Genomic DNA, 25,089 nt, shown 5'->3' on the forward strand with positions numbered 1-25,089 from the left:
TTAGGGAGGGCAGATTAGGGGTTAATAATATTTATTATAGGGTTAGTGAGGCGGGAGTGAGGCGGATTAGGGGTTAATAACTTTATTATAGTAGCGGTGAGGTCTGGTCGGCAGATTAGGGGTTAATAATTGTAGGTAGGTGGAGGCGACGTTGGGGGCGGCAGATTAGGGGTTAATAAATATAATATAGGGGTCGGCGGTGTTAGGGGCAGCAGATTAGGGGTTCATAGGGATAACGTAGGTTGCGGTGGTGTACGGAGCGGCAGATTAGAGGTTAAAAAAAATATGCAGGGGTCAGCGATAGCGGGGGCGGCAGATTAGGGGTTAATAAGTGTAAGGTTAGGGGTGTTTAGACTCAGGGTACATGTTAGGGTGTTAGGTGCAGATTTAGGAAGTGTTTCCCCATAGGAAACAATGGGGCTGCGTTAGGAGCTGAACGCTGCTTTTTTGCAGGTGTTAGGTTTTTTTTCAGCTCAAACTGCCCCATTGTTTCCTATGGGGGAATCGTGCACGAGCACATTTTTTAAGCTGGGAATCGTGCACAAGCACATTTTTTAAGCTGGCCACGTCCGTAAGCACCGCTGGTATTGAGAGTTGCAGTGGCGGTAAATTATGCTCTACGCTCCTTTTTTGGAGCCTAACGCAGCCCTTCTGTGAACTCTAAATACCAGCGGTATTTAAAAGGTGCGGGGGAAAAAAAGCCAGCGTTAGCTACGCGGGTCGCTACCGACAAAACTCTAAATCTAGCCGTAAGATAGCTACAATATAACTACTAGTTATATCGTAGCTAGCTTAGGTTTTATTTCACAGGTAAGTACTGTATGTATTTAGTTTTAAATAGGTATTATTTAGTTAATAATTGTAACTTAAATTTAGCTCTATTTTAATTATGTTAAATTTAGGAGGTGTTAGGGTTAGGGTTAGGTTTATGGTTAGGGTTATGTTAGGGTTAGTTTTAGGGTTAGGTTTAGGGGTTAATAGTTTAATTTAGGTTGTTGCGATGTGGGGGGCTGGCGGTTTAGGGGTTAATATGTTTATTTAGTGGTAGTGATGTGGAAGGCCAGAGGTTTAGGGGTTAATAGCTTTATTTAGTTGTGGCAATGCCGGGGAGCGGCAGAATAGGGGTTAATAGATTTATTATAGTGTGGGCGATGTTGGGGTGTAGAGGAATAGGGGTTAATAACTTTAGTATAGTGGCGGCGATATTGGGAGCGGCAGATTAGGGGTTAAAAAACATTATGTAGGTGGCGGCGATGTTGGGGGCGGTTTATGTTAGGTTTAAACATAACTTTTTTTCCCCATAGACATCAATGGGGCTGCGTTGCGGAGTTTTTCATTCCGCGATCGCAGGTGTTAGTTTTTTATCTAACCCACTCTCCCCATTGATGTCTATGGGGAAAGCGTGCACGAGCATGTAAAAACAGCGATTGTATTTTGTGCGGTATGGAGCTCAATGTAGCCATATCGCACGCACAAGCCGGCTGTTTCAAAACTTGTAATGGCTGCACTATAGAGGGTGAAATAACACAACTTTTGTTGCGTTCGTTAGATTTTCTATAGCGCGCATAACTCGTAATCTATATGAGTGCATTTTACTATCTCTAAACAAAAAAAAAACAAGAGAAGAAAGCAAGTTTGATGATAAAAGTAAATTGGAAAGTTGTTTAAAATTATATGGCCTATCTGAATCATAACATTTTACTTGGACTTTACTGTTACTTTAATGTCGTTTTTCTGCTCAGCGTTGATGACAAAAATACATTAGACAATGTGGATATGGCCCTCAGCATTTGTTTAAACAGTCCTTTTTTATCGGGTTTTCATACATATTTTTTTCATGTTTATTTTTTAAAGAGTGTTATAGTTATCTATTTTTCCCATTAGAATTTAAAAGCCGAAACTACTATTGTGATTTTTGAAACCAAATGTAACAGCCTGTAACAGCCTGAACAAATATGTGAAATACTGTTACATACACACTCCTTGATTAGGATGAATTGCTCTTAACTGTTCCAATATTACATTAGGACCAATTTATAAGATTCTTGTCCGGCTAACAGGCTTAACTGTTCATGCCATTAAGACCCAGTGTCCAAATACATTACAATTAGTGAGACAGAATATGTGTTTCGCTTGAGGGTAGAAAAGGTGCAAAGTGCTATTTCGAACTATTAGTGTTACTAGGAAGCATTCTTAATTATACTTGTGATAATAACTATTAATCAATACTGCAGGCAGCACATTATTTTTCAACATTAGTAATTAAAGCCTAAGAAACTCATTTGTCTTTATAAAGAAAGTGTTGGTATAGGATATTAAATAAGTATAGTTTTTTAAGTTACAAAAAATAATATATTAAATAAAGTAATGTGTGTGGCTTTTTATTAAATAAAAAAACAAGATGTATAAAAAATTCTAGATATTTAAAATACATTATTAAAATGTTATAGGTACATAAAAGTGCAAAAATAAAATAATATGTTAGAGCATTGCATTATTGTGTTTTTGCTGGTATATATCTGTGTGTTTAATCACTGCAAACACAGGGACAAATAGTTACGCGCAAGCGAAAAGGGGTTTATTGCTGGTGTTTGCACGCATCAGGTTTACTGCTCGTATTACAAGCTGCAATTAAACGCGATTGCTTGAGCACAATCGCAATTTATGCTAGAGCTCTGGTTAACTGTTTCACAAAACAAAAACGTGTCACAAAACCCATCAAAAATACATTAGAAAGTTCAGTTACATTCATAATAACACTAATAAAAATAATTAAAAAAAAATATATATATAAGGGCTCAAAGATATGATGTCTCAGGTGTTAGAAAAAAAGGACTGCAAATGACTTTAACATAGAGATACATACATACACATGTCTAAATATGTATATTTATGTATATATATATTTATTTATTTATTTATATGTGTGTACATATGTATTTATGCATTTATATGTGTATTTATGTATTTACAGACATATATACACATATAAACACATAAAAACATATGTACACATATATAGACATATATTTCAGTGCATTGGAGCCCTTTACAGTTAAGTAGATGAAAACATGTAAAAGCATTTTTATGCAATATTCATTTTTAATAAAGTGCTATAGTGCGTATTTACTGTAAATATTTAACATTCCAATGTCCTGCACATAGGGGGATATGTTTTATGTATTTTTAATTAGATATTCCTATATATATATGTATATAGCTATACCTATATATAATTTTGTATATATATATATATATATATATATATATATATATATATATATATATATATATATATATATATATATATATATATATACCAAAGAGGGGTGGGCCAATCCCTAGGAGAAACTAATTCCACAAGAGAGAGGTCCTGGGTGGTGCAATAAAACTAATCTATACAAGAAGAAATACAAAAAATATATATACAGATAAAATATGCAAATAAAGAATATATAATAAAAGCACAAAAAGATGGATGTTTTCCGATACCAAAAGCAGCTAAATGTGTGAGATAGGATGGAAGACTGAACCCCTCACAGAACTGTCTTACATCCAAATAAAAAACATAAAAAGAAATAGAGGGTTTAACCAGCGCTATTGTATATGAGAAGGCAACATCTAATGGCAACAAAATGGGTGCTATAACAAATGTCCATGAAACATGGTATCCAAAAGTTTATAGTTATTCTGCTTATACTCAAAACCTCAATCGTATGAGGTAAGATGAGGAATTGAGGTGGAGAGGGAACTCTTTCCCACATCGCTCTTTAATGTGTGATGGAGATGATGTGGAGAGATCTCTGTCTTAAAGGGACAGTCTACATCAGAATTTTTATTGTTTTAAAAGATAGATAATCCCTTTATTACCCATTCCCCAGTTTTGCATAACCAACACAGTTATAATAATATACTTTTAACCTCTGTGATTATCTTGTATCTAAGCCTCTGCAAACTGCCCCTTTTTTCAGTTCTTTTGACAGACTTGCAGTCTAGCCAATCAGTGTCTGCTCCCATATAACTTCTCGTGCACGAGCACAGTGTTATCTATATGAAATATGTGAACTAACATCCTCTAGTGGTGAAAAACTGTTAAAATGCAATCTGAAAGAGGTGGGCTTAAAGGTCTAAGAAATTAGCATATGAACCTCCTAGGTTAAGCTTTCAACTAAGAATACCAAGATAACAAAGAAAAATTTAAGCATGCAATGTGTCTCCCCAAAAAAAGAAAACATAAAAAAAGGACATAGCGTAAAACTGTTTAATAAACACACAAAAAAAGCAACACAAGCACAGGATAATCCAGCTGGAATATTACTTACACTATGTGACCTCAATGCAATATGAAATATCAGAAACGTGAAGTGTGTGTGGACAGCGTTCCAAGGGTAAAAAGTAAAAGCATCAGTCCGTGTGTGTACTGCCGCAGTCTGAGTAGAATCCAATCCAGTATTTGCGGTACACACAGGGCGGTTCCGTGTAAAAGTAGTGAAAAGTCTACAAAAGTCCAAAATAAACGTCTGATGTGACTTTGGACTCAGGGTCTTAGAAAAAACCTTATGCGTTTAGAACATAACACTCTTCTTCTTCAGAGGCGATAGGACTTATAAAAACCCTCTTTTTATGTATTTATAAACAAAAATAACATATTCTAGTATGTGCAGAAAATTGGAATGTGAAATATTCATATTTTCATGTCGGGTTAGCACACTTGAGAATATGTGATCGGGTTTGCGCACCAGTAGGGTGTTTTTCCCATTTTTTTTTGCTTGATTGACTTCTATGGGGGAATACATTATCATATGTGTGATATTCTAAGTTTGGCATTTTACGTGCATCCTGTTAGAGTGCAAACGGAAACAGTTTAGATTCAACTTGTAATACGAGCGCAAACAGCTTACCTCTAGCGAAGTTAGTGCTTGAGCATGAGCATTAATTTACACTCCACTTGTAATCTGGCCCTTAATGTGTAGGCTAGCTCCCAGTAGTGCATTGCTGCATCATTGAAAAAGGATACAGAGAACATTTTGCTTTAATGTATTGTATAGTTTGTATAAGTTGGGTGTATCTGTATAATGTTCAGATGCCCTGAGCGTCTCTCTTAAACACCTATTTCACAAATGTATATTTTTAAATAGGTGGTTTAACTATACTGTTAAGGTTTTCATGCTTAAAGTAAGCTTTTAAAATTAAATAAAAAGAAGCTTAATTGAAAAAATATTATCATCAATGTAGATTCATATAAATTGAAACATGACACATCTACATGTGACTGGATAAGGATATAGAATTTAAATCCTTTGGGGTAATTGATCAAACATAGTTTACTTGAATGTGAGCTCAGAGATATTCTTCCTTTATCAGGACATGCCTTATATTGTCCCAAGCTTATCTAAGTATCACATAATGGCCAAGATTAATTAAAAATAAATGTATGAAGCTTATATCTCATGGACATAAACTCACAAAAACATTTCAACTAAAAAATTTGTAGAAAATTTGTACTCGCTCCTGGTCACACCCATGAGTTGCAAATCACTTTCCATTAGAATCAACAGAATCACATCTATCTCTTAACAGTTCTCAGCACTGTGACAGATACGGGCATCACAAAAACACCTTAAAAACATTACAGAACAAACAAATGGAAAAAAAATCCCTCTATAAAATAGTCCATGCTATAACATGCACACAAAAAGCTTTAAAAAAGTTAAAGAGAAATAAACAAAATATAACAGAAAGACAACCTTATTAGCTTTGATATAACAAGGTAGGACCTCAAGATCATATAATTCACAGCTCAATAGAGTCTTTATGAATTCTGCATGATGGACCTAAATATACATAAAAACTCCTGATCGTATTTCTAGGACGCCATAGAACACCCAAATCCGTCACCTCATACTTGTCTGCAAAACCACCCAAGACACCTTTCGTTCTATCCAGTTAGACTACCATAACAAAACAGACATGCATTTAATTTACAATTATAGACTTTTACATACATTTTGCAAGTGTGTTTCCAAAGGGTTGAAGTTGTAATTAGTATTTTTGCTGCTTGTCAACATTTCTCATTTCATGTGTGAGTGAGATATAGCGTATAGGGCACATTACACAACTAGACATGTTAATGTCAGGAATACCCACTAGCAAAATGGTAAAAAGTATGGGTGAAGCAAGGCTCAATGAATTTCAAACTCACGGGCGTCTATAAATCTAGCCCAATGTCTACTTACCACCCATAATTAATAACTGAGACTGCACAGGATGAACAGTTTGTATTAATAAACACATTTTAATTAGCTCTTAGAAACTTGCACTTGAAGGCATTAAAAAGTATGCAAATACCTGTAATGCACCTGTAATGAGTAGAACTGGAAGATAATACTGGTCTTATTAATTTACTTGGTAGAGAAACTTTAAATAAATGTATCATGCTATTGTGTGCACTTTTGCTCCAGTGTTACATACTACACATTCGTTATTCACTATCTGACAAGGGGATTATTTACTGTATTTGAGTATCTTTGGATTTAAATGGCAATTTATTTGCAATATATAACCCAAACTTAAAGGTACATGAAATTTAATTTTAAAAGACTTTTCCATTTACAGTAGTTAATGCAGTACTTGGGGATAGCTGGTGGTTAATGACACACATAGGCTTCTTGTGATTAATTAACCAGATGTTTAATTAGCTCCCAGTCAAGCATTGCTGCTCTGGAGCTGAATTTAACTATGTATTTAACACTTTTGAAGACATTAAACATATATTAGAACATGTTTTGTTGCTTATTTATGTAACTTTAAGTACATATCATGTGTGTTAAAATGATTCTAAGGGATTTTAACACAAAAGTTATGGGAAGCAAGCTAAGTCTAAAATAAAAAAAAAACATTTAAATAAGATTTTTTTCTGTATCTGTCCTTTTTTTACCACGTAATTTTGTCAATAACTGTCCCTCTTTTAATATGAAGGAAATATCAATTAGCCAATAAGCATTAGTAGGAAATACCAATCAGCCAATGAGTGTGAGGGGGGTACAAAACTGATGCTAATTGCATTAGTTTAAATTTAAATTTAAACATCTTTTAATTCACATTTTTTAAACAGATTATTATCTCTGCATCTTAAATGCTTCTATTTCAAATATGGTATAGTATTTTTTTAGTACAACGTCCATTTACAGAAGGATTAATGGGGTTTGCTCCTTGAAGAACCTTAAACCTTGAGACAAATAGTGAAGCATGTTATCTGAATTTAAATGAACAGTAAACACGTTGTAAGGCTAGGCATGGTCATAATATTCGTATACGGTTCATTGTTTTGCAGTTGTTATCAGTTACATCCAATTAGGGAAAGATATGTGCTGGGGTTAGCCTTGAGAAATCTGTAGAGTGTACATTTCAAATTCTGAGACAAAATGTATGCTTACCTGATAAATGTCTTTCTTTCCGGGCATGGAGAGTCCACAATGTCATTCCAATTACTAGTGGGATATTCAACTCCTGGCCAGCAGGAGGAGGCAAAGAACACCCCAGCAAAGCTGTTAAGTTTAACTTTCCTTATCCATAATCCCCAGTCATTCATCCGAAGGAAAATGAAAAAATAAGAAACACAAGGGTGAAAAGGTGCCTGAGGTTTACTCAAAACAACTGCAGAATTATAATTAAAAGAGAGGGCTGGGTCATGGACTCTCCATGCCCGGAAAGAAAGAAATTTATCAGGTAAGCATAAATTTTGTTTTCTTTCCTATGGCATGGAGAGTCCACAACGTCATTCCAATTACTAGTGGGAACCAATACCCAAGCGAGAGGAGGGAGAACAAGGCAGGAGGACCTAAACAGAAGGCACCAATGCTTGAAAAACCTTTCTCCCAAAAGAGGCCTCAGTCAAGGCAAAAGTATATAATTTGTAGAATTTGGAAAAAGTATGCAAAGAGGACCATGCTGCTGCCTTGCAAATTTGTTCCACAGAAGCTTCATTTTTGAAAGCCCAAGAAGAGGAGACAGCCCTAGTGGAATGAGTTGTAATTCTCTCAGGAGGCTGCTGTCTAGCAGTCTCATAAGCAAAATGAATCATACTTCTTAACCAGAGGGAAAGAGTAGTAGAAGTGGCCTTCTGACCCTTACGCTTTCCAGAGAAAACAACAAACAGGGCAGAAGATTGCCGAAAATCTTTAGTAGCTTGTAGGTAAAACTTTAGAGCATGCACAACATCCAAGTTATGCAAAGGACATTCCTTATGAGAAGAAGGACAAGGACAAAAAGAAGGAACAACAATTTCCTGATTAATGTTTCAATCCGACATCACCTTAGGGAGAAACCCCAATTTAGTATGAAGGACCACCTTATCTGCATGAAAAATAAGGTATGGGGAAATCACATTGCAGAACTGAAAGCTAATAAACTCTGTGAGCGGAAGAAATAGCAAGGAGAAACAAAACCTTCCAAGGTAACAACTTTATATCAACAACATGCATCGGCTCAAACGTAGCCTGCTGCAAAACGTTAAGAACTAGGCTAAGGCTCCAAAGGAGGAGCAACGGGTCTAAAAACAGGCCTGATTCTGACCAGGGTCTGAACAAAAGCTTGAACAGCTGATAAATCTGCCAGACATTTGTGCAAAAGAATAGACAGTGCAGAAATCTGACCGTTCAGAGTACTGACTGACAAACCTTTCTTCAGGCCATCCTGAAGAAACAATACAATTCTGGGAATCCTCACCCGACTCCAGGAGAAACCTTTAGTTTCGCACCAAAAAATGTATTTATACCATACCTTATGGTATATCCTGCGAGTAACAGGTTTACGAGCCTGAAGCATAGTATCAATGACTGCTTCTGAAAAACCACGTCTAGATAAAACTAGGTGTTCAGTCTCCAAGGAGTCAAGTTCAGAGAATCCAGATTTGGATGGAGGAATGGACCCTGAGTTAAAAGGTCCTTCCTCAGAGGTAACCTCCAAGGTGGAAGAGATGACACCTTCACCAGATCCACAAACCAGATCCTGCGAGGCCATGCAGGAGTTATTAGAATCACAGACACTCTCTACTGTTTGATAGAAGCAATGAATCATGGAAGGAGAGCAAACAGAGGAAAACAGGAATGCTAGACCAAAATGCCAAGGAACCACCAGAAAAACTATCATAGCGGCCTGAGGATCTCTTGACCTAGATCTGTGCTTTGGAATCTTGGCATTCTAATCAGATGCCATCAGATCCAGCTCCGGAACCTCCCACCTGAGAGTTATCCTGGAGAACACTTCCGGATGGAGGGCCCACTCCCCGGGAAGAAAAATCTGTCTGCTCAGAAAATCCACCTCCCAATTGTCCACTCCTGGAATGTGGATGGCAGATTGAAGACAATTGTGAGCTTCTGCCCACTGCAGAATGCGAGTCACCTCCTTTATGGCCAAGGAACTCAGAGTTCCTACCTGGTGGTTGAAGTAAGCCACTGAGGTGATGTAGCCCGACTGGAATCTGATAAACCTGACTAAAGTAATGAAGGCCAAGCTACCAAGTCATTAAAGATTGCTCTTAATTCCAAGATGTTTATGGGGAGAGAGGACTCCTCCCAAGTCCACAGGCCTTGAGCTTTTAGAGAGCCCCAAACTGCTCCCCAGCCTAATAGACTGGCATCCGTAGTCACAATCACCCAGGAAGGTCTCAGGAAACAAGTGCCCTGAGCCAGGTATCCTGTGAAATCCACTTGTTAGAGAATCCAGATTTATCCTCTGCGATAAATCTGAACGGTCTCCATTCCACTGACTGAGCATGCATAGTTACAGAGGTCTCAGATGAAACTGAGCAAAAGGAATGATGTCCGTGGAGGCAACCATCAGACCAATCACCTCCATGCATTGAGCCACTGAAGGACAAACAGTAGACTGGAGAGAAGGGCAATAAACAAGAGTTTGGTTATTTTGATATCCATCAGAAAAATGTATATGGATAGAGAATCTATATTTATCCTCAAGGGACACACCCTTGTATCTGGAACTAGGGAAATCTGTCCCAGATTCTCTCACCTGAGAGAACTTAGAATAGACAACAACTTCTCTATATGAGACTTTGTTAGAAGAAAAGATGATACCTGAACCAAGAAATCGTTCAAGTAAGGCATCACCTCTTTTTCCTGAGATCTGATCACCACCAGAAAGAGTCCCATAACCTTTGTGAAAATACTGGGAGCCGTAGAAAGGCCAAAAGAGAGGGCAACAAACTGTAAAGTTTGTCCTGAAATGCAAACCTCAGAAACTGGCGAAGTCCCCAGTGAAAGGGAAGATCAAAAGATAGGGATACAAATCGTAAGAGTTTGTCCAATATTCTATGTCTAAAATCACTAGACCTATGAGAAAAATCCGTATATGAAAATAAGGACATTAGAAGGAATCACCTCAATAAGAGAATGATTATAATAAAACACCCAAGTACCTAAAATAAGGTAACAAGAGAATAAATATATCAGTGTCCTGGCACAGACACTAGTCCATATGCATAAAAAAGGACAATATGAAAGAAACATATCAATGTAGATATTATAAAGTTGTGCCTATTAGAAAGAATATGGCGAAAGAAACAAACATCTTAGCGTCCTAAAATCACTAAGAAGATGTATATGTTACAGAGAGTAACACAAGAAGTCACAGACATGGATAAATCATCTCCAACCAGTAGAGATTAAATATAAGAGCCCCTATATAAAAAATAGGGAACACAAAATAAATGCTTAAAGGGACACTGAACCCAAATTTTTTCTTTTGTGATTCTGATAGAGCATGCAATTTTAAGCAACTTTCTAATTTACTCCTATTAGCAATTTTTCTTTGTTCTCTTGCTATCTTTATTTGAAAAAGAAGGCATCTAAGTTTTTTGTTTGTTTCAGTACTCTGGATAGCACTTTTTTTATTGGTGGATGAATTTATCCACCAATCAGCAAGGACAACCCAGGTTGTTCACCAAAAATGGGCCGGCATCTAAACTTACATTCTTGCAGTTCAAATAAAGATACCAAGAGAATGAAGAAAATTTGATAATAGGAGTAAATTAGAAAGATGCTTAAAATGTCATGCTCTATCTGAATCACAAAAGAAAAAATTTGGGTACAGTGTCCCTTTAAGCTTTAAGCCTCAAAGAAGAGAGATGACCTGTCACCTCTGCAGACTAAGCTATATGTCATACCCATGCCTGGGGAAGAAAATAGTGACCTATCATGAGATCTGTGTTCTCCAGCCAGGTGCCTTCCCTCCTAAGAAACTGTAGAATAAAGGATTAAACTTGACACACACAGGTGGGTATCAAACATAGTTTTCTTATATGATACAATTCTCCATCAGACAAAAATATATGATATATAAATCTCCAAACTTAGGAAGGTACTGAACATTCAATGGTCATTAAAATGATTGAGAAAGCTGACTTAGGGAAATAAAAAATATATAAAAGTACATACTCTGAGTCAAAATGTAACAATCTAAAAAAAAAAACACACAATGGTGCCAAACCCTAAGTCATTGCAAAGAATAAATTGCAAAACCATAAATTCTGAAAAAGACAGAAATATGAGCCTATTTAATAAAAAATAGGTTCTGTGATTGGTGTCTCAGCTAGACAAGCTGACTCAGAACCATATTCCTTCTTAACTACAGAGGAATATAAGTCAGCACCGGTATTCCTGTACTGAAGGACACCATTGTCCTACATACCAGCCAGATGTACAGATTAGCCCCAGAAAAATAAAAACACTATAACTTGCCCTGCTTAATTTTTCACAGCTGTGAATACAGATCACCAGCTCAATAAGAGGCAACCTTAACTATTCATCATAGGGCATAACCCATAAAAGACTTTAAATAAAAAGTCTATACTGAGAGGAAGCAAGTCGCTAAACCCATTAAAAATTTAAATATATGCGTTACCTATCAGGGCGTCTTGAACACAAGCGCAATTTAGACACAAGCGTGCCTACGTCATGTGGCGGAAAACTATTAACCCACACGTTTCTGAAATCAGTGACTTTAGTCAGCAAACAAAAAGCAGTCGGTGGCGCGCATGTACCGCCATGAGGAAAAATACCTTAATAAAGTATTCCAATCCCTTAAAATCAGCAATCCTAGTTACAATGATTAACCGGACATAAGCTGATATATAAACACAGAAACTTCTTACGAAGAAAAAAGCGGCCATATGCCACGATAAGCCCCACTGGACAGCCCTCAAACTGAATCGGCTGTATATGTGAAGCGCTAGTGTCAGAGGCTAGTTTGCTACGTATGCGGTTGCTGCTAATGTAGCAAATATAAACTGAACATAATCTCCCTACAAAAAAGAGATATGGGATCTTCGTGCAAGCTACCTAAATAGGAAGCTGCAATTGTCCCCTTACACCGGCACTCTACATACACCAGCGCCCATAAAGTGTGTTGTAAAAGGCGGCCCCTAGCGAATAAGGCATTGTACACTGGCACCATTTTTACACCGGCGTCATAGATATGAGCCGCAAATGCATCCCTATATATACCATCATCTGCAGCATTCTCGATGTGAAAGTGGCTAAACTAAGCACTGCAAATGCGGCCGTCTACACACGGGCATCCTAGTTGTGAGCTGAAATACAGCCTTATTATTTTAATAACCAGATCCTGTTAAGGAATATATATAACAAAATGCATTTATAATATATAAAAATTTAGTATTTCACCTTTGGCTTAGTGCTTGAGCGATAACTAATGTGTTTTTCAGTGCGCCCCCTAGTGAAAGTCTATTATGTGAGGGGTTTAGCAGACCCTGACATCCAGATGTTAGTGGACCCTAGGCTTTTACTTGAGAACTAACTATTACTTTTAACTTGTTATATCAGTGCAAAAATAAAAGCTCTATTGATTTAACTTTAGCCATGTTAGAGAACAATATCGCTCAAGTACTAACATATTACTTTTAACTTGTAATATCAGCACAAACATAAAAGCTCTATTGATTTAACTTGAGCGATGTTAGAGCACAATATCAATATTTTTGCACTGCACTTGTAATCCAGGCTTTTATATAAAAATATCAAGATGTTCAATTCTAAACAATCGGCTGCTTTTTTGGTTGTTTTTTAGCTGGAGAATGGCATTTTTCGATTTTACACAATAAAAATTGCACCTTAGTGACCGGGCTTTTTAAAGGAATAGCTCTTTCATGACCAGGATTTTAAATGGGATTGCGCCGTTGTGATCACAAAGGCAAAACCTGTTCACAACAGTGCAGTTTATAGTTTGTGGCCATAAAGGTGCTATCCTGTTTGAAAGATGATCTCAAAGGCGTGATTCTGTTTGAAACGTGGTCTCAAAGGCATGATTTTGTTTGAAACGTGGTCTCAAAGGCGTGATTTTGTTTGAAACGTGGTCTCAAAGGCGTGATTCTGTTTGAAACGTGGTCTCAAAGGCGTGATTCTGTTTGAAACGTGGTCTCAAAGACGTGATTCTGTTTGAAAGGGGGTCACAAAGGTATTTTAATGGCTACATTAGTGCAGTGGATCAGTTTCACAGTTTACAGTGTAAAAACTGTTAAAAAAAAACTTTTAGAGGATGAGATAAGTTGCGGCTACTTTCTTCTTATAGAAACCAGTAGTGTTCTTCTTGATTTCAGATGTATTTCTTGCCAAACTGGAAAATGGCGCTTCTCAATCAGTTATTGGAGATATTGAGAAACATAATACTTTTAGGCCCACATGTAATATATGGTTTGCGGACAAGCTTTTAAACGTTAAAAGTTGTCTGCATCACTTTCGCTGCATAATGCAGCAGATTCTGTTTGTCCGCTGCCATATTTATCATTACACCATTAAGTAAATGTGTAAAGCCCACCCCTTCTCTCGGGTGTCCAATGACATCAGAAAAGGCCTTGTCAATCAAACAGAGAGCAAGCTTGGGGTGATTTATCTCCGCCATCTCAGAGGTGGCAAATAGTGTAAGAAGTGGCTGTCATCAGACGGCTGCTTCTTACACTGCGGGAAGTAGGCTCTCATGTGCAGCTTATGCTGCTTTGTACACGGAGCCCTTTAAATATTAAAAGTGATAAACTAATCATTGTGCAAATATTTCCAGTATACCCGTTATGTCTGTATACAAATGGCATTTATATTGTTTACCAGTTATGAGGATGGGTTCTAACACAGAAACACACTGTAATAAGGGATTAATGCAAAACAAATCTAATGTAACCTTAAGAGGTGTGAAAGAACCATTGTATTTGTCAGTTTCGGTTGGATTTTGATCCTGATAACAAGCACTTAAAGTGAAGGTAAACTTTGGTGAATGAAAGCCCGTTCTTTAAAAATACTATTAAAAACAGGGGCACTTTCATTCATCAAAGTTTACAAAGCAGCAATTTTGATTAAAAACTTACCTTTTTTTTCTTTTCACAGCCAGAGCAGCTTCCCCCTCCTTGAAATCCTCTCTTCACACATCAGCAATGACTAATTCAGCTTCCTCCAATCACGACTTTCCCCCCAGGGTAGTCATTGCCTGAGGCCATGCTGTGATTGGAGGAAGACAGATTAGTCATTGCTGACGTGTGAAGAGAGGATTTCTAGAAAGGGGAAGCTGCTCTGGCTGTGAAAAGAAAAAAAAGCTGAGTTTTTAATCAAAATGGCTGCTTTGTAAACTTTGATGAATGAAAGTGCCCCTGTTTTTAATAGTATATTTACATTCACTTTAATTACAAAAACATGTTTTTGGGAACTGTTCTATTGAAAACTCATTCACGATTCAAAACTCATTATAGCAGCTGAATCCATTTGGATTGTAAAACATGCTTCACATATTGACCAAAAACAAGTTATCTACAGCTGATATAGAAAGGATTGTAATAAACTACAAGGTGTTTACTGTCCATTTAACCCTAATAGTAGTGCTAGTTTTGTCAAATACAGTATATGATTGTCTGTAAGTATAAATAACTTTTCATTTTCTTTTATATTGGCATATCTAAAAATTATAATTATTTTCAAAAGTTTATTTCCTCTATTGATTTCTAAAGATGCGTCTGATTATATTTATTTTATTTTTTAGCCTCACCTTGGGTGGATAAAAACAGAACACCAAATAAAATTGATCTTTATGATGTACGAAGAAGACCATGGTATGTATTTATTTTTGTTTAAGACATTCCATATTTCAATGTTACTTAATTGAAAGCACATTTTGACCATACAATATTTAATGGTGTAGTTAGTGTTCAATTAGATTGCCAAACATCATCTAATTTATCTATTTTATTTCATATTTAATAGCAATAAATACTTTTGTTTACAGCTTAATGAAATTAGAGGCAAGGATTGAAAAAAAAGGTATCAGCCTCTGAACTGTAATCAAAAGTTTGTGTATAACATTATTAAGATTAATTACTCATTTGGCTTTATCATGTAATCATTGATGTTGTTGGCAAATTATTCACATGGCTTAATATTTTACATGAATCATTTTGTTTGTCATGTCCATCATTCATATGACTAATGTATCAATTGGTGAGAAAAGAGGTATGTTTAGAAGGAGGAATGTGGCTTGATGCTGACCCTTATGCACATAGACAAATAAGGTGATAAATTATGGAGATGCTTTCTAATACACAGAAAGAAATGTGATTATGTTCACTCTGCAAGTGAAATGTTAGTGATTACATTTTTCAACATTAATCAAGGGTTTCTGTTTTTAAAAGAAGCTGGAAACCTGTATTGACCTCTCCAAGGTGACCAGCCTTCTGATTGACTCCCATTAAACAAAAAATAGTTAAATTACTTATCACCTAGATTACGAGTTTTGCGCTAAACAGCGTGCGAAACTAACGCCCAAAAAATTGCGTTATTGTACCCTCCATAGCGCTGCCATTGCGAGTTACTGAAAAGCTTCCTTGTGCATGCAATATGGTAGTGTTAAGCTCCATACCGCACAAAATCCAAGGGCTGCTTTGATGTGCTCATGCACGCTTTCCCCTATAGACATCAATAGGGAGAAAGTGTTAGAAAAAACCTAACACCTGAAGTACGGAATGAAAAATCTCTGTAACGCAACCCTTTGATGTCTATGGTAAAAAAAACTCCCCTAATCTGCTGCCCCTGACATCGCCAACACCTAAATTAAGTTATTAACTCCTAATCTGTCACTCCTGACATTGCCAACGTTAATAAAAGTTATTAACCCCCTAATCCGCCGCTTCCCGACATCGCCGCCACTATAATAAAGTTATTAACCCCTATTCCGCCGCTCCCCAACATCGCCGACACGATAATAAAGTTATTAACCCCTAAACCTCCGGCCTCCCACATCTCTGCCACTAAATAAATCTATAAACTCTTAAACCTCTGGCCTCCCACATCTCCACAACTAAATAAACCTATTAACGCCTAAACCGTTGGCCCCCAACAACGCAAAACACTAAATTAAACTATTAACCCCTAAACCTAACACCCCCTAACTTTAAATTAAAATTACAATATAACTATATTTAAATAAATAAAAACTTACCTGTGAAATAAAAATAACCCTAACATTAAACTATAAATTAACCTAACCATACTATTCTAATAAAATAAAAAATACTACCAATTAAAAATACTAAATTAAAAAACACTACGAAAAAATAAAAAAAATCTAAAATTACAAAAAATATTAAATACTAAATTACCAAAAATAAAAAACACTAAGCTTACAAAAATAAATAACTATATTTAAATAAATAAAAACATACCTGTGAAATAAAAATAACCCTAACATTAAACTATAAATTAGCCAAACCTTACTATTCTAATAAAATAAAAAAATACTACCAATTAAAAATACTAAATTAAAAAACACCACGAAAAAATAAAAAAAATCTAAAATTGCAAAAAATAATAAACACAATGGCTTAGATTACGAGCTTTGCGTTAGAGGCTGTGCGGTGCTAACGAGCAGTTTATGCTCACTGCTCACTTACAGACAGCGCTGGTATTACGGGTTTTTACAAACCCGGCGTTAACCGCAAAAAGTGATCATAGAGCAAAATTTTGCTCCACATCTCACCTCAATACCAGCGCTGCTTACGTTAGCGGTGAGCTGGCTGAACGTGCTCGTGCATGATTTCCCCATAGGAATTAATGGGGGAGAGACGGCTGAAAAAAAACCTAACACCTGCAAAAAAGCAGCGTAAAGCTCCTAACGCAGCCCCATTGATTCCTATGGGGAAACAAAAGTTATGTCTACACCTAACACCCTAACATGAACCCCGAGTCTAAACACCCCTAATCTTACACTTATTAACCCCTAATCTGCCGCTCCGGACACCGCCGCCACCTACATTATACTTATGAACCCCTAATCTGCTGTCCCCAACATCGTCGACACCTACATTATATTTATTAACCCCTAATCTGCCGCCCCCAATGTCGCTGCAACCTACCTACACTTATTAACCCCTAATCTGCCGCCCCCAATGTCGCTGCCACTATATTAAAGTTATTAACCCCTAAACCTAAGTCTAACCCTAACCCTAACCCCCCTAACTTAAATATAATTTAAATAAATATAAATAAAATAATTATCATTTACTACATTATTCCTATTTAAAACTAAATACTTACCTATAAAATAAACCCTAAGTTAGCTACAATATAACTAATAGTTACATTGTAGCTATCTTAGGGTTTATTTTTATTTTACAGGCAAGTTTGTATTTATTTTAACTAGGTACAATAGTTACTAAATAGTTATTAACTATTTAATAACTACCTAGCTAAAATAAAGACAAAAGTACCTGTAAAATAAAACCTAACCTAAGTTACAATAACACCTAACACTACACTATAATTAAATAAATTAACTAAATAAAATAAAATAATCTAAAGTACAACCCCCCCCCAATAAATTACAGAAAATAATAAACAAATTACAAGATTTTTAAACTAATTACACCTAATCTAATCCCCCTAATAAAATAAAAAAGCCCCCCCCAAAATAAAAAAGCCCTACCCTATGCTAAATTACAAATAGCCCTGAAAAAGGGCCTTTTGCGGGGCATTGCCCCAAAGTAATCAGCTCTTTTACCTGTAAAAAAAAAGTACAAATCCCCCCCAACATTAAAACCCACCACCCACACAACCAACCCTGCTCTAAAACCCACCAATACCCCCTTAAAAAAACACATACCCCCTGAAGATCACCCTACCGGGAGACGTCTTCCTCCAACCGGGCAGAAGTGGTCCTCCAGACGGGCAGAAGTCTTCATCCAAGCCGGGCAGAAGTGGTCCTCCAGATGGGCATCTTCTATCTTCAACCATCCGGCACGGAGCGGGTCCATCATCAAGACATCCGATGTGGAGCATCCTCTTCATCTGGAGTCTTCTTACTAAATGACGGTACCTTTAAGTGACGTCATCCAAGATGGCGTCCCTTCAATTCCGATTGGCTGATAGAATTCTATCAGCCAATCGGAATTAAGGTAGAAAAAATCCTATTGGCTGATGACGCAATTGACGTAAGTGGATTTGCGGTATTTCCGAGTCTGGCCAAAAAAGTGAGCGGTACACCTGTACCTTCAAGACTCGTAATACCAGCGGGCGTTAAAAAGCAGCGTTGGGACCGGCCAACACTGCTTTTTAAGCCTCACGCAAGACTCGTAATCTAGCCGTAAATTACCAAAAATAAAAAACACTAAGTTTACAAAAATAAGATACAAAATTATCAAAAATAAAAACAATTACACATAATCTAATAGTCTTATAAAAATAAAGGGCATTTAGCTGTTTTTCAAAACCCCAAAGCCCTAATCTAAAAAAAAACACCCCAAAAAATAAAAAAATACCTAACACTAACCCCAGAATATCTACTCACGGTTGCTAAAGTCTGGACATTGAGGTGGCGAGAATTCTTCATCCAGGCGGCGACATCTTCATCCATCACCGGGGCGTTTTCTATCTTCATCCCGGTGGAGGGGAGCGGCGAAGACATCCAGCGTGGAGCGTCCTCTTCATACGGTCCCCGCCGTACACTGAAGCTTCAATGCAAGGAAGCCGTTTCAAAATAGCGTACCTTGCATTTCCATTGGCTGATTTAAATCTTCAAATTCAAATCATCCAATAGGATGAGAGCTTCTAAAATCCTATTGGCTGTTCAAAACAGCCAATAGGATGAGAGCTACTGAAATCCTATTGGCTGACTTTTAAAGATAAGTTTTTATTTATTTATTTAAAGATAGTTTTATTGTAATTTTATTTAAAGTTAGGGGGGTGTTAGGTGTAGGGGTTCATAGTTTAATTTAGTGTTTTGCATTGTGGGGGGCCGGTGGTTTAGGGGTTAATAGGTGTATTTAGTTGCAGAGATGTGGGAGGCCATAGGTTTAAGGGTTAATAGTTTTATTTAGTGTTGGCGATGTCGAGAAGCGGCAGAATGAGGGTTAATAATTTTTATTAGTGTCAACGATGTCGGAAGCGGCAGATTAGGGATTAATACATTTATTTAATAGTCGGGATGTGGGTGGGCGGAAGATTAGGGGTTAATACATTTTAAATAGTGTTTGCGATGCCGGAGGGTGGTAGTTTAAGGTTTAATAGGTAGTTTATGGGTGTTAGTGTACTTTGTAACACTAGAGTTATGAGTTTTGTGAAACATTTTTGTGGCGCAAAACTCATAACTACTGGTCTCAGATGGCGGTATGGATCGTGTCAGTATAGGCTGTAATGCAAGCTTTTTAGCCTCACTACTCAACCTGTAATACCGGCGCTATGAAAATCCCACGCAAAAACATAAATTTTTTAAATGCGGGATGGACGCATTACAGGCTAAAATGCTTGTGGTATTGCTATACCGACATGACTCGCAATAGCTGTGTTACTGCTTTTATACTGAAATTGCCATTTTTCAGCATTAAAAGCCGTAAAGCAAAACTCGTAATCTAGGTCTACGTTTCTATGCAGAAGCTGAGGTGCATGTTTCATTCTGGATAGGTGTAATAACATTTAAAATACAATACAACTTCTGTTTCTAGAAACTGGGTGTGCAGGGGGTGAATACCTACTAGCAAGCTTGGTATATCTCAGAGGGAAATGTGGAATAAGATTATATACTACTACTAGGTTTATTTAGTTGCGGAGATGTGGGAGGTCGAAGGTTTAGGGGTTAATAGGTTTATTTAGTGTCAGTGATGTTGGGAAGCTACGGAATAGGGGTTAATGATTTTTATTAGTGACAGCGATGTCGGGAGCGGCATATTAGGGGTTAATAAATTGATTTAATAGTCACAATGTGGGTGGGCGGCATATTAGGGGTTAATATGTTTTAAATAGTGTTTGCGATGTGGGAGGGTGGCGTCTTAAGGGCTTATAGGTAGTTTATGGGTGTTAGTGTACTTTGTAACACTTTAGTTATGAGTTTTGTGAAACATTTTTGTGGCACAAAACTCATAACTACTTGTCTCAGATGGCAGAACGGATCGTGTTGGTATAGGCTGTAACGCAAGCTTTTTAGCCTCACCGCACAACCTGTAATGCTGGCGCTATGAAAATCCCATGCAAAAACGTCATTTTTTTGAGTGCGGGATGGGCGTTGCGTTACAGGCTAAAATGCTTGCGGTATATCTATACCATTGCCATTTTTTTAGCGTTAAAAGCCGTAACACAAAACTCGTAATCTAGGTGTATGTTTCTATGCAGAAGCTGAGGTACATTTTTTTTAAGGGTTGTTCTTGAAAACATTCAATGACATATTTCATTCTGGATAGGTGTAATAACATTTAAAATACAATACAACTTCTGTTTCTACAAACTGGGTGTGCAGGGGGTGATTGGTGAGCTTGGCATAGCTCAGAAGTAAATGTGGAATAAGATTATATACTACTACTATTACTACTACTAATAATAATAATAATAATAATAATAAGAAGAAGAAGAAAATGAAGGTGAAGAAGAAGAAAAATGTAACTAATTTTATTGTTTAATTGTACTGACACCCTACTGTACAAATACTTTAGACGGGTGTGAAAAATGCTGTAAAATAAGTAAGAATGCTTTTACAAATATAAATATTAATAGTTTATTTTTTATCATTTAACAAAATGCAAAGTGAGTGTTCAGAAAAAAAAAATGTAAATCCAATCAATATTTGGTGTTACCTCCCTTTGCCTTTTAAACAGCATCAATTCTTCTAGGTTCACTTGCACACAGTTTTTTAAGGAACTTGGCAGTTTGATTGTTCCAAACATCTTTGAGAACTAATTTAGGTGGCCTCAGTTGCTTCTGTCTCTTCATGTAATCCCAGTAAGACTCGATGATGTCGAGATAACGATTCAGTCGGGGCCATAAGATCACTTCTAGAATGTATTCTTTGTTACACTGAAGATAGTTCTTAGTGACTTTAGCAGTACTAGATTGTTGTCATGCTGCAGAATAAATTTAATGCCAATCAGATGCCTCCCTGATGGTATTGCATGATGGATAAGCATCTGTCTGAACTTCTCAGCATTGAGGAAACCATTAATTCTGACCAAATCCCCAACTCAATTTGCAGAAATCCAGCCCCAAACTTTCAAGTAACCTTCACCATGCTTCATTGTTGCTTGCAGACACTTATTCTTGTATCACTCTTCATCCCTTCAGCAAGCAAACTTCCTCCTGCTGATGCCAAATATTTCAAATTTTTACATCATTCCATAGCTATTACTGCATTTTCTGCACCCCATTTCCTTTGTTTGCGTGCATTTTTGGCCATAAGTCTTCCATGAAGACCACTTCTGACCAAACTTCTCAAGACAGTAGATGGGGATTCTAGGGTCACAATAGATTCAGGTAATTCTGAGCTGATGTCACTGCTGGACATCTTCTGATTGTGAAGGGAATTAAGCATGGTGTGTCTTTCATCTGCTGAACTGTTTCCTTGGCCTACCACTGCACCTTTAGTAAACAATGTTGCCCGCTTCTTTGTGTTTCTTCAGAAAAGCTTGGACCGCACATCTGGAAACCACTGTCTGCCATGACATTTCTGCCTGGAAGAGACCTTACAGATGCAGTAAAACTATGTTGTGTCTTGTTTCTGTGCTCAGCCTTGCCATGGCATATGACTTTTGACATTAAACTGTCTTGAGCAACCTCGCCCTGTTAGCAGAGTTTGGGTGTTACTCACCCTGTATTATTCTTCCTATACAGCTGTTTCTGTTTCAGTTAATGATTGTGTTTCAATCTACATATTAAATTGATGATTATTAGCATCTGTTTGGTATAATTGTTAAATCATGCACCTGACAATGCATACAAAATCCCTGACTTTGCGCAAGTGTACCTACAAGATTTTATGCTGTTTTGAAGGCAAAGGGCGGTCACACAAAATATTTGTTTAGATTTTTTTTCTGTTAACCCACTTTGAATTTTGTTAATTGATAAAAGTAAAGTATTAATAGTTCTATTTTTGAAAGCCTTCTTACTTTACAGCATTCGAATCTCCACCTATGACTGTATAGCTGGAAATAAGGAAAACTTTTTACAAAGATATAGTCTGACAAATTCATTCAGATTCCCAGGTATTTTTTATTTTCATGAAATCTAATTGTCATTTGATGCTACTTTGTTAAAGAGAATGACAATTTTGATGCTAAAGTGCCCGGTTTTTAAAAATTCAATTTAAAACAGGGGCACTTTAATTCATCAAAATTTACATTTCACTCGTGTTGTGAAAAAATACTTACCTTTTAATGTTGACAGCCACTCCAGCTTCCTCCGCCCGTCGCAAAGCCTCATCCTGGGTCTAAAATTAGGAATCTGGCTTCTTTCAATCACGGCGTTGAATCAAACATTGATTCCCCCGGGGGGGAAGCCGTGATTGGAGGATGACCAATCCATCATTTCTGACGTCAGAAATGGCTTGCGAAGACCGGGTAAAGCTGGGGCGGCTGTCAAGTTTTAAAGGTAAGTATTTTTTCACAACAAGTGAAATGTAAATTTTGATGAATTAAAGTGCCCCTGTTTTTAATCAAATTTTTAAAAACCGGACAGTTTAGCATCAAAATTTACATTCACTTTAATTATGCCACTCTCATCCACCATCAAGTTTCAGAATACTGAAACAAGGTAACAAAATTGCTATTTGCCAAGCATCTCCTACTTCTATTTTAAAGGACCACTAAATACATTAAAAGTGCATTATATAAAGACAATTTTATTACTCTTACTCTGATTTCAAATTAATAGTAGTTTTTTTCTAACAAATGTATCTTTTCCCCATGTGTGGCCCCCTGTATAATGTGACAGCCATCAGCCAATCATAGACTAGTATACGTATACCCTATGAATTTGTGCACATGCTCAGTAGGAGCTAGTGCCTCAAAAAGTGTGTATATAAAAATAATGTGCAAAATTTGATAAATTAAGTAAATTGGATATATGAAGTAAATCGGAAAGTCTCTTAAAACTGCATGCTCTATCTGAATCATCAACGTTTAATTTAGTGTCCCTTTTAAGTGTTTGTAATTATCTACTGATTTAATCAACTCCAAACGTTAGAAAATAGAATACATATTTTAGCACTTCATTTATGGGCCATAGAAAATTCTTATTAAGGGCCAGATTACAAGTGGCACGTTATTTAGTGCTTTTGCTCACGTGCAAACACTGCCAGAAGTAAACTTTGTATGCAAATGGGATACCGCACGTTACAAGTTGAAATTAAAATGTTGGTGTGCAAGCGAAACCCGCACTAACTGTTGGACTTGGATATAGCGACTACTAACTTATTCTCCCCAAAGACTGTTTTACATTCCAATATTTTTCACATAGAAGACATTTTTTAATTTATTTTTAAATATATATATATAAAATTATTATTATTTTATAAAATATATATCTATGCATACATATTATATATGGTATATATATATATATATATATATATATATATATATATATATATATATATATAGTTAGAAGAAAGAAAAACGAGGAGCTGCAGACTCTTTTCCAAAGTGGGTAATTTAATAAGCAGACAAGTGAAAGACACAGTCACAGTGTGCAGGGCTGGATCTGACGCGTTTCCCGCATGCTCACATGCGCTTCATCAGAGATATATATATGTGTGTGTGTGTGTGTGTGAATATTTATAGGTATATGCAGATACATATTGGAACATATATTTAAAAATGCATAGAACATTTTCCCCTATTTGAAGAACATTTTAATGTAAAATATTTACAGTATAAACACACTAAAACACATTATTAAATATTAATATTAATTATTTTGTTTTATGTTTTGAGGTATTTGAGTGGAAAGGGCTCCAATCGAGCAATGATACTTTTTTATTGGACTTACTATACATGTATATATTTATGTATATTTATATATATATTTTTATATATATATATATATATATATATATATATATATATATATTTTCACAAACAGGGTAAACTCTAACCCGCAGCGCTCAGACCTCCGCTTCTAACCTGTTGCCCTCTTCAGCGTCGGGACTCGGCACATGTTCTGAGAGGGTAGTCACGTGATCGGTGCAAGGAAACCGCCTCCATCCAAGCAGTGAAATATTCAATAGAAGAAAGGAAACTCTGCACTAAAAAATACAAAATACAATTTACGGCCAGTAGAATAAAAACTTGAAGTTTATTCAGCAAACTTTTACTATAATAGGATCCAATAAAACCAAACAAAAGTAGTAACCATAAGTGAACACTTAGTGCATAGTTGTACGCGTTTCGGGCTCCACCTAGCCCTTGTTCACCAGCTGTATGCCTCTACTCTAATTAAACAGCCTTAAATACACTTTCTAAGTAAGACATTCCTTTTTAAGTTTACAACGGTTCAAAAGATCAGAAATTCAAAAAGTATTAAACATAAGCTATGATTATACAAAAATATATACATTTCATATATAAACACACCAATTCATAATTTAAAGTATAAATGCTAACCTACTTTAGTCAAATAATAATTAAAGAATTGAGGTGAATATTAATCCATCAAACAATTCATATTTTGGCATAAAACTTGTTCTTGTATAGTATAACCCACCATATTTGAATATACACAAGGGAACTTAATAGAACAAATTGTTATCCATATGTGAATTTAAACC

General features: G+C 36.4%; 1 protein-coding gene across 4 annotated transcripts in view; it reads left to right on the forward strand.

Annotated features, from left to right (window-relative positions):
* Positions 1 to 25,089, forward strand: part of CACNA2D1 (calcium voltage-gated channel auxiliary subunit alpha2delta 1) — a 1,258,723-nt gene that overhangs the window by 778,820 nt on the left and 454,814 nt on the right. For all 4 annotated transcript variants that reach the window (XM_053716513.1, XM_053716514.1, XM_053716515.1 and 1 more), the window contains exon 8: positions 15,058 to 15,127. In XM_053716513.1, the coding sequence (XP_053572488.1) occupies positions 15,058 to 15,127 (70 nt within the window). The remainder of the gene's footprint in view (positions 1 to 15,057; positions 15,128 to 25,089) is intronic.

This window comes from Bombina bombina, chromosome 6, assembly GCF_027579735.1.
Source record: "Bombina bombina isolate aBomBom1 chromosome 6, aBomBom1.pri, whole genome shotgun sequence".
NCBI classification, from domain to species: domain Eukaryota; kingdom Metazoa; phylum Chordata; class Amphibia; order Anura; family Bombinatoridae; genus Bombina; species Bombina bombina.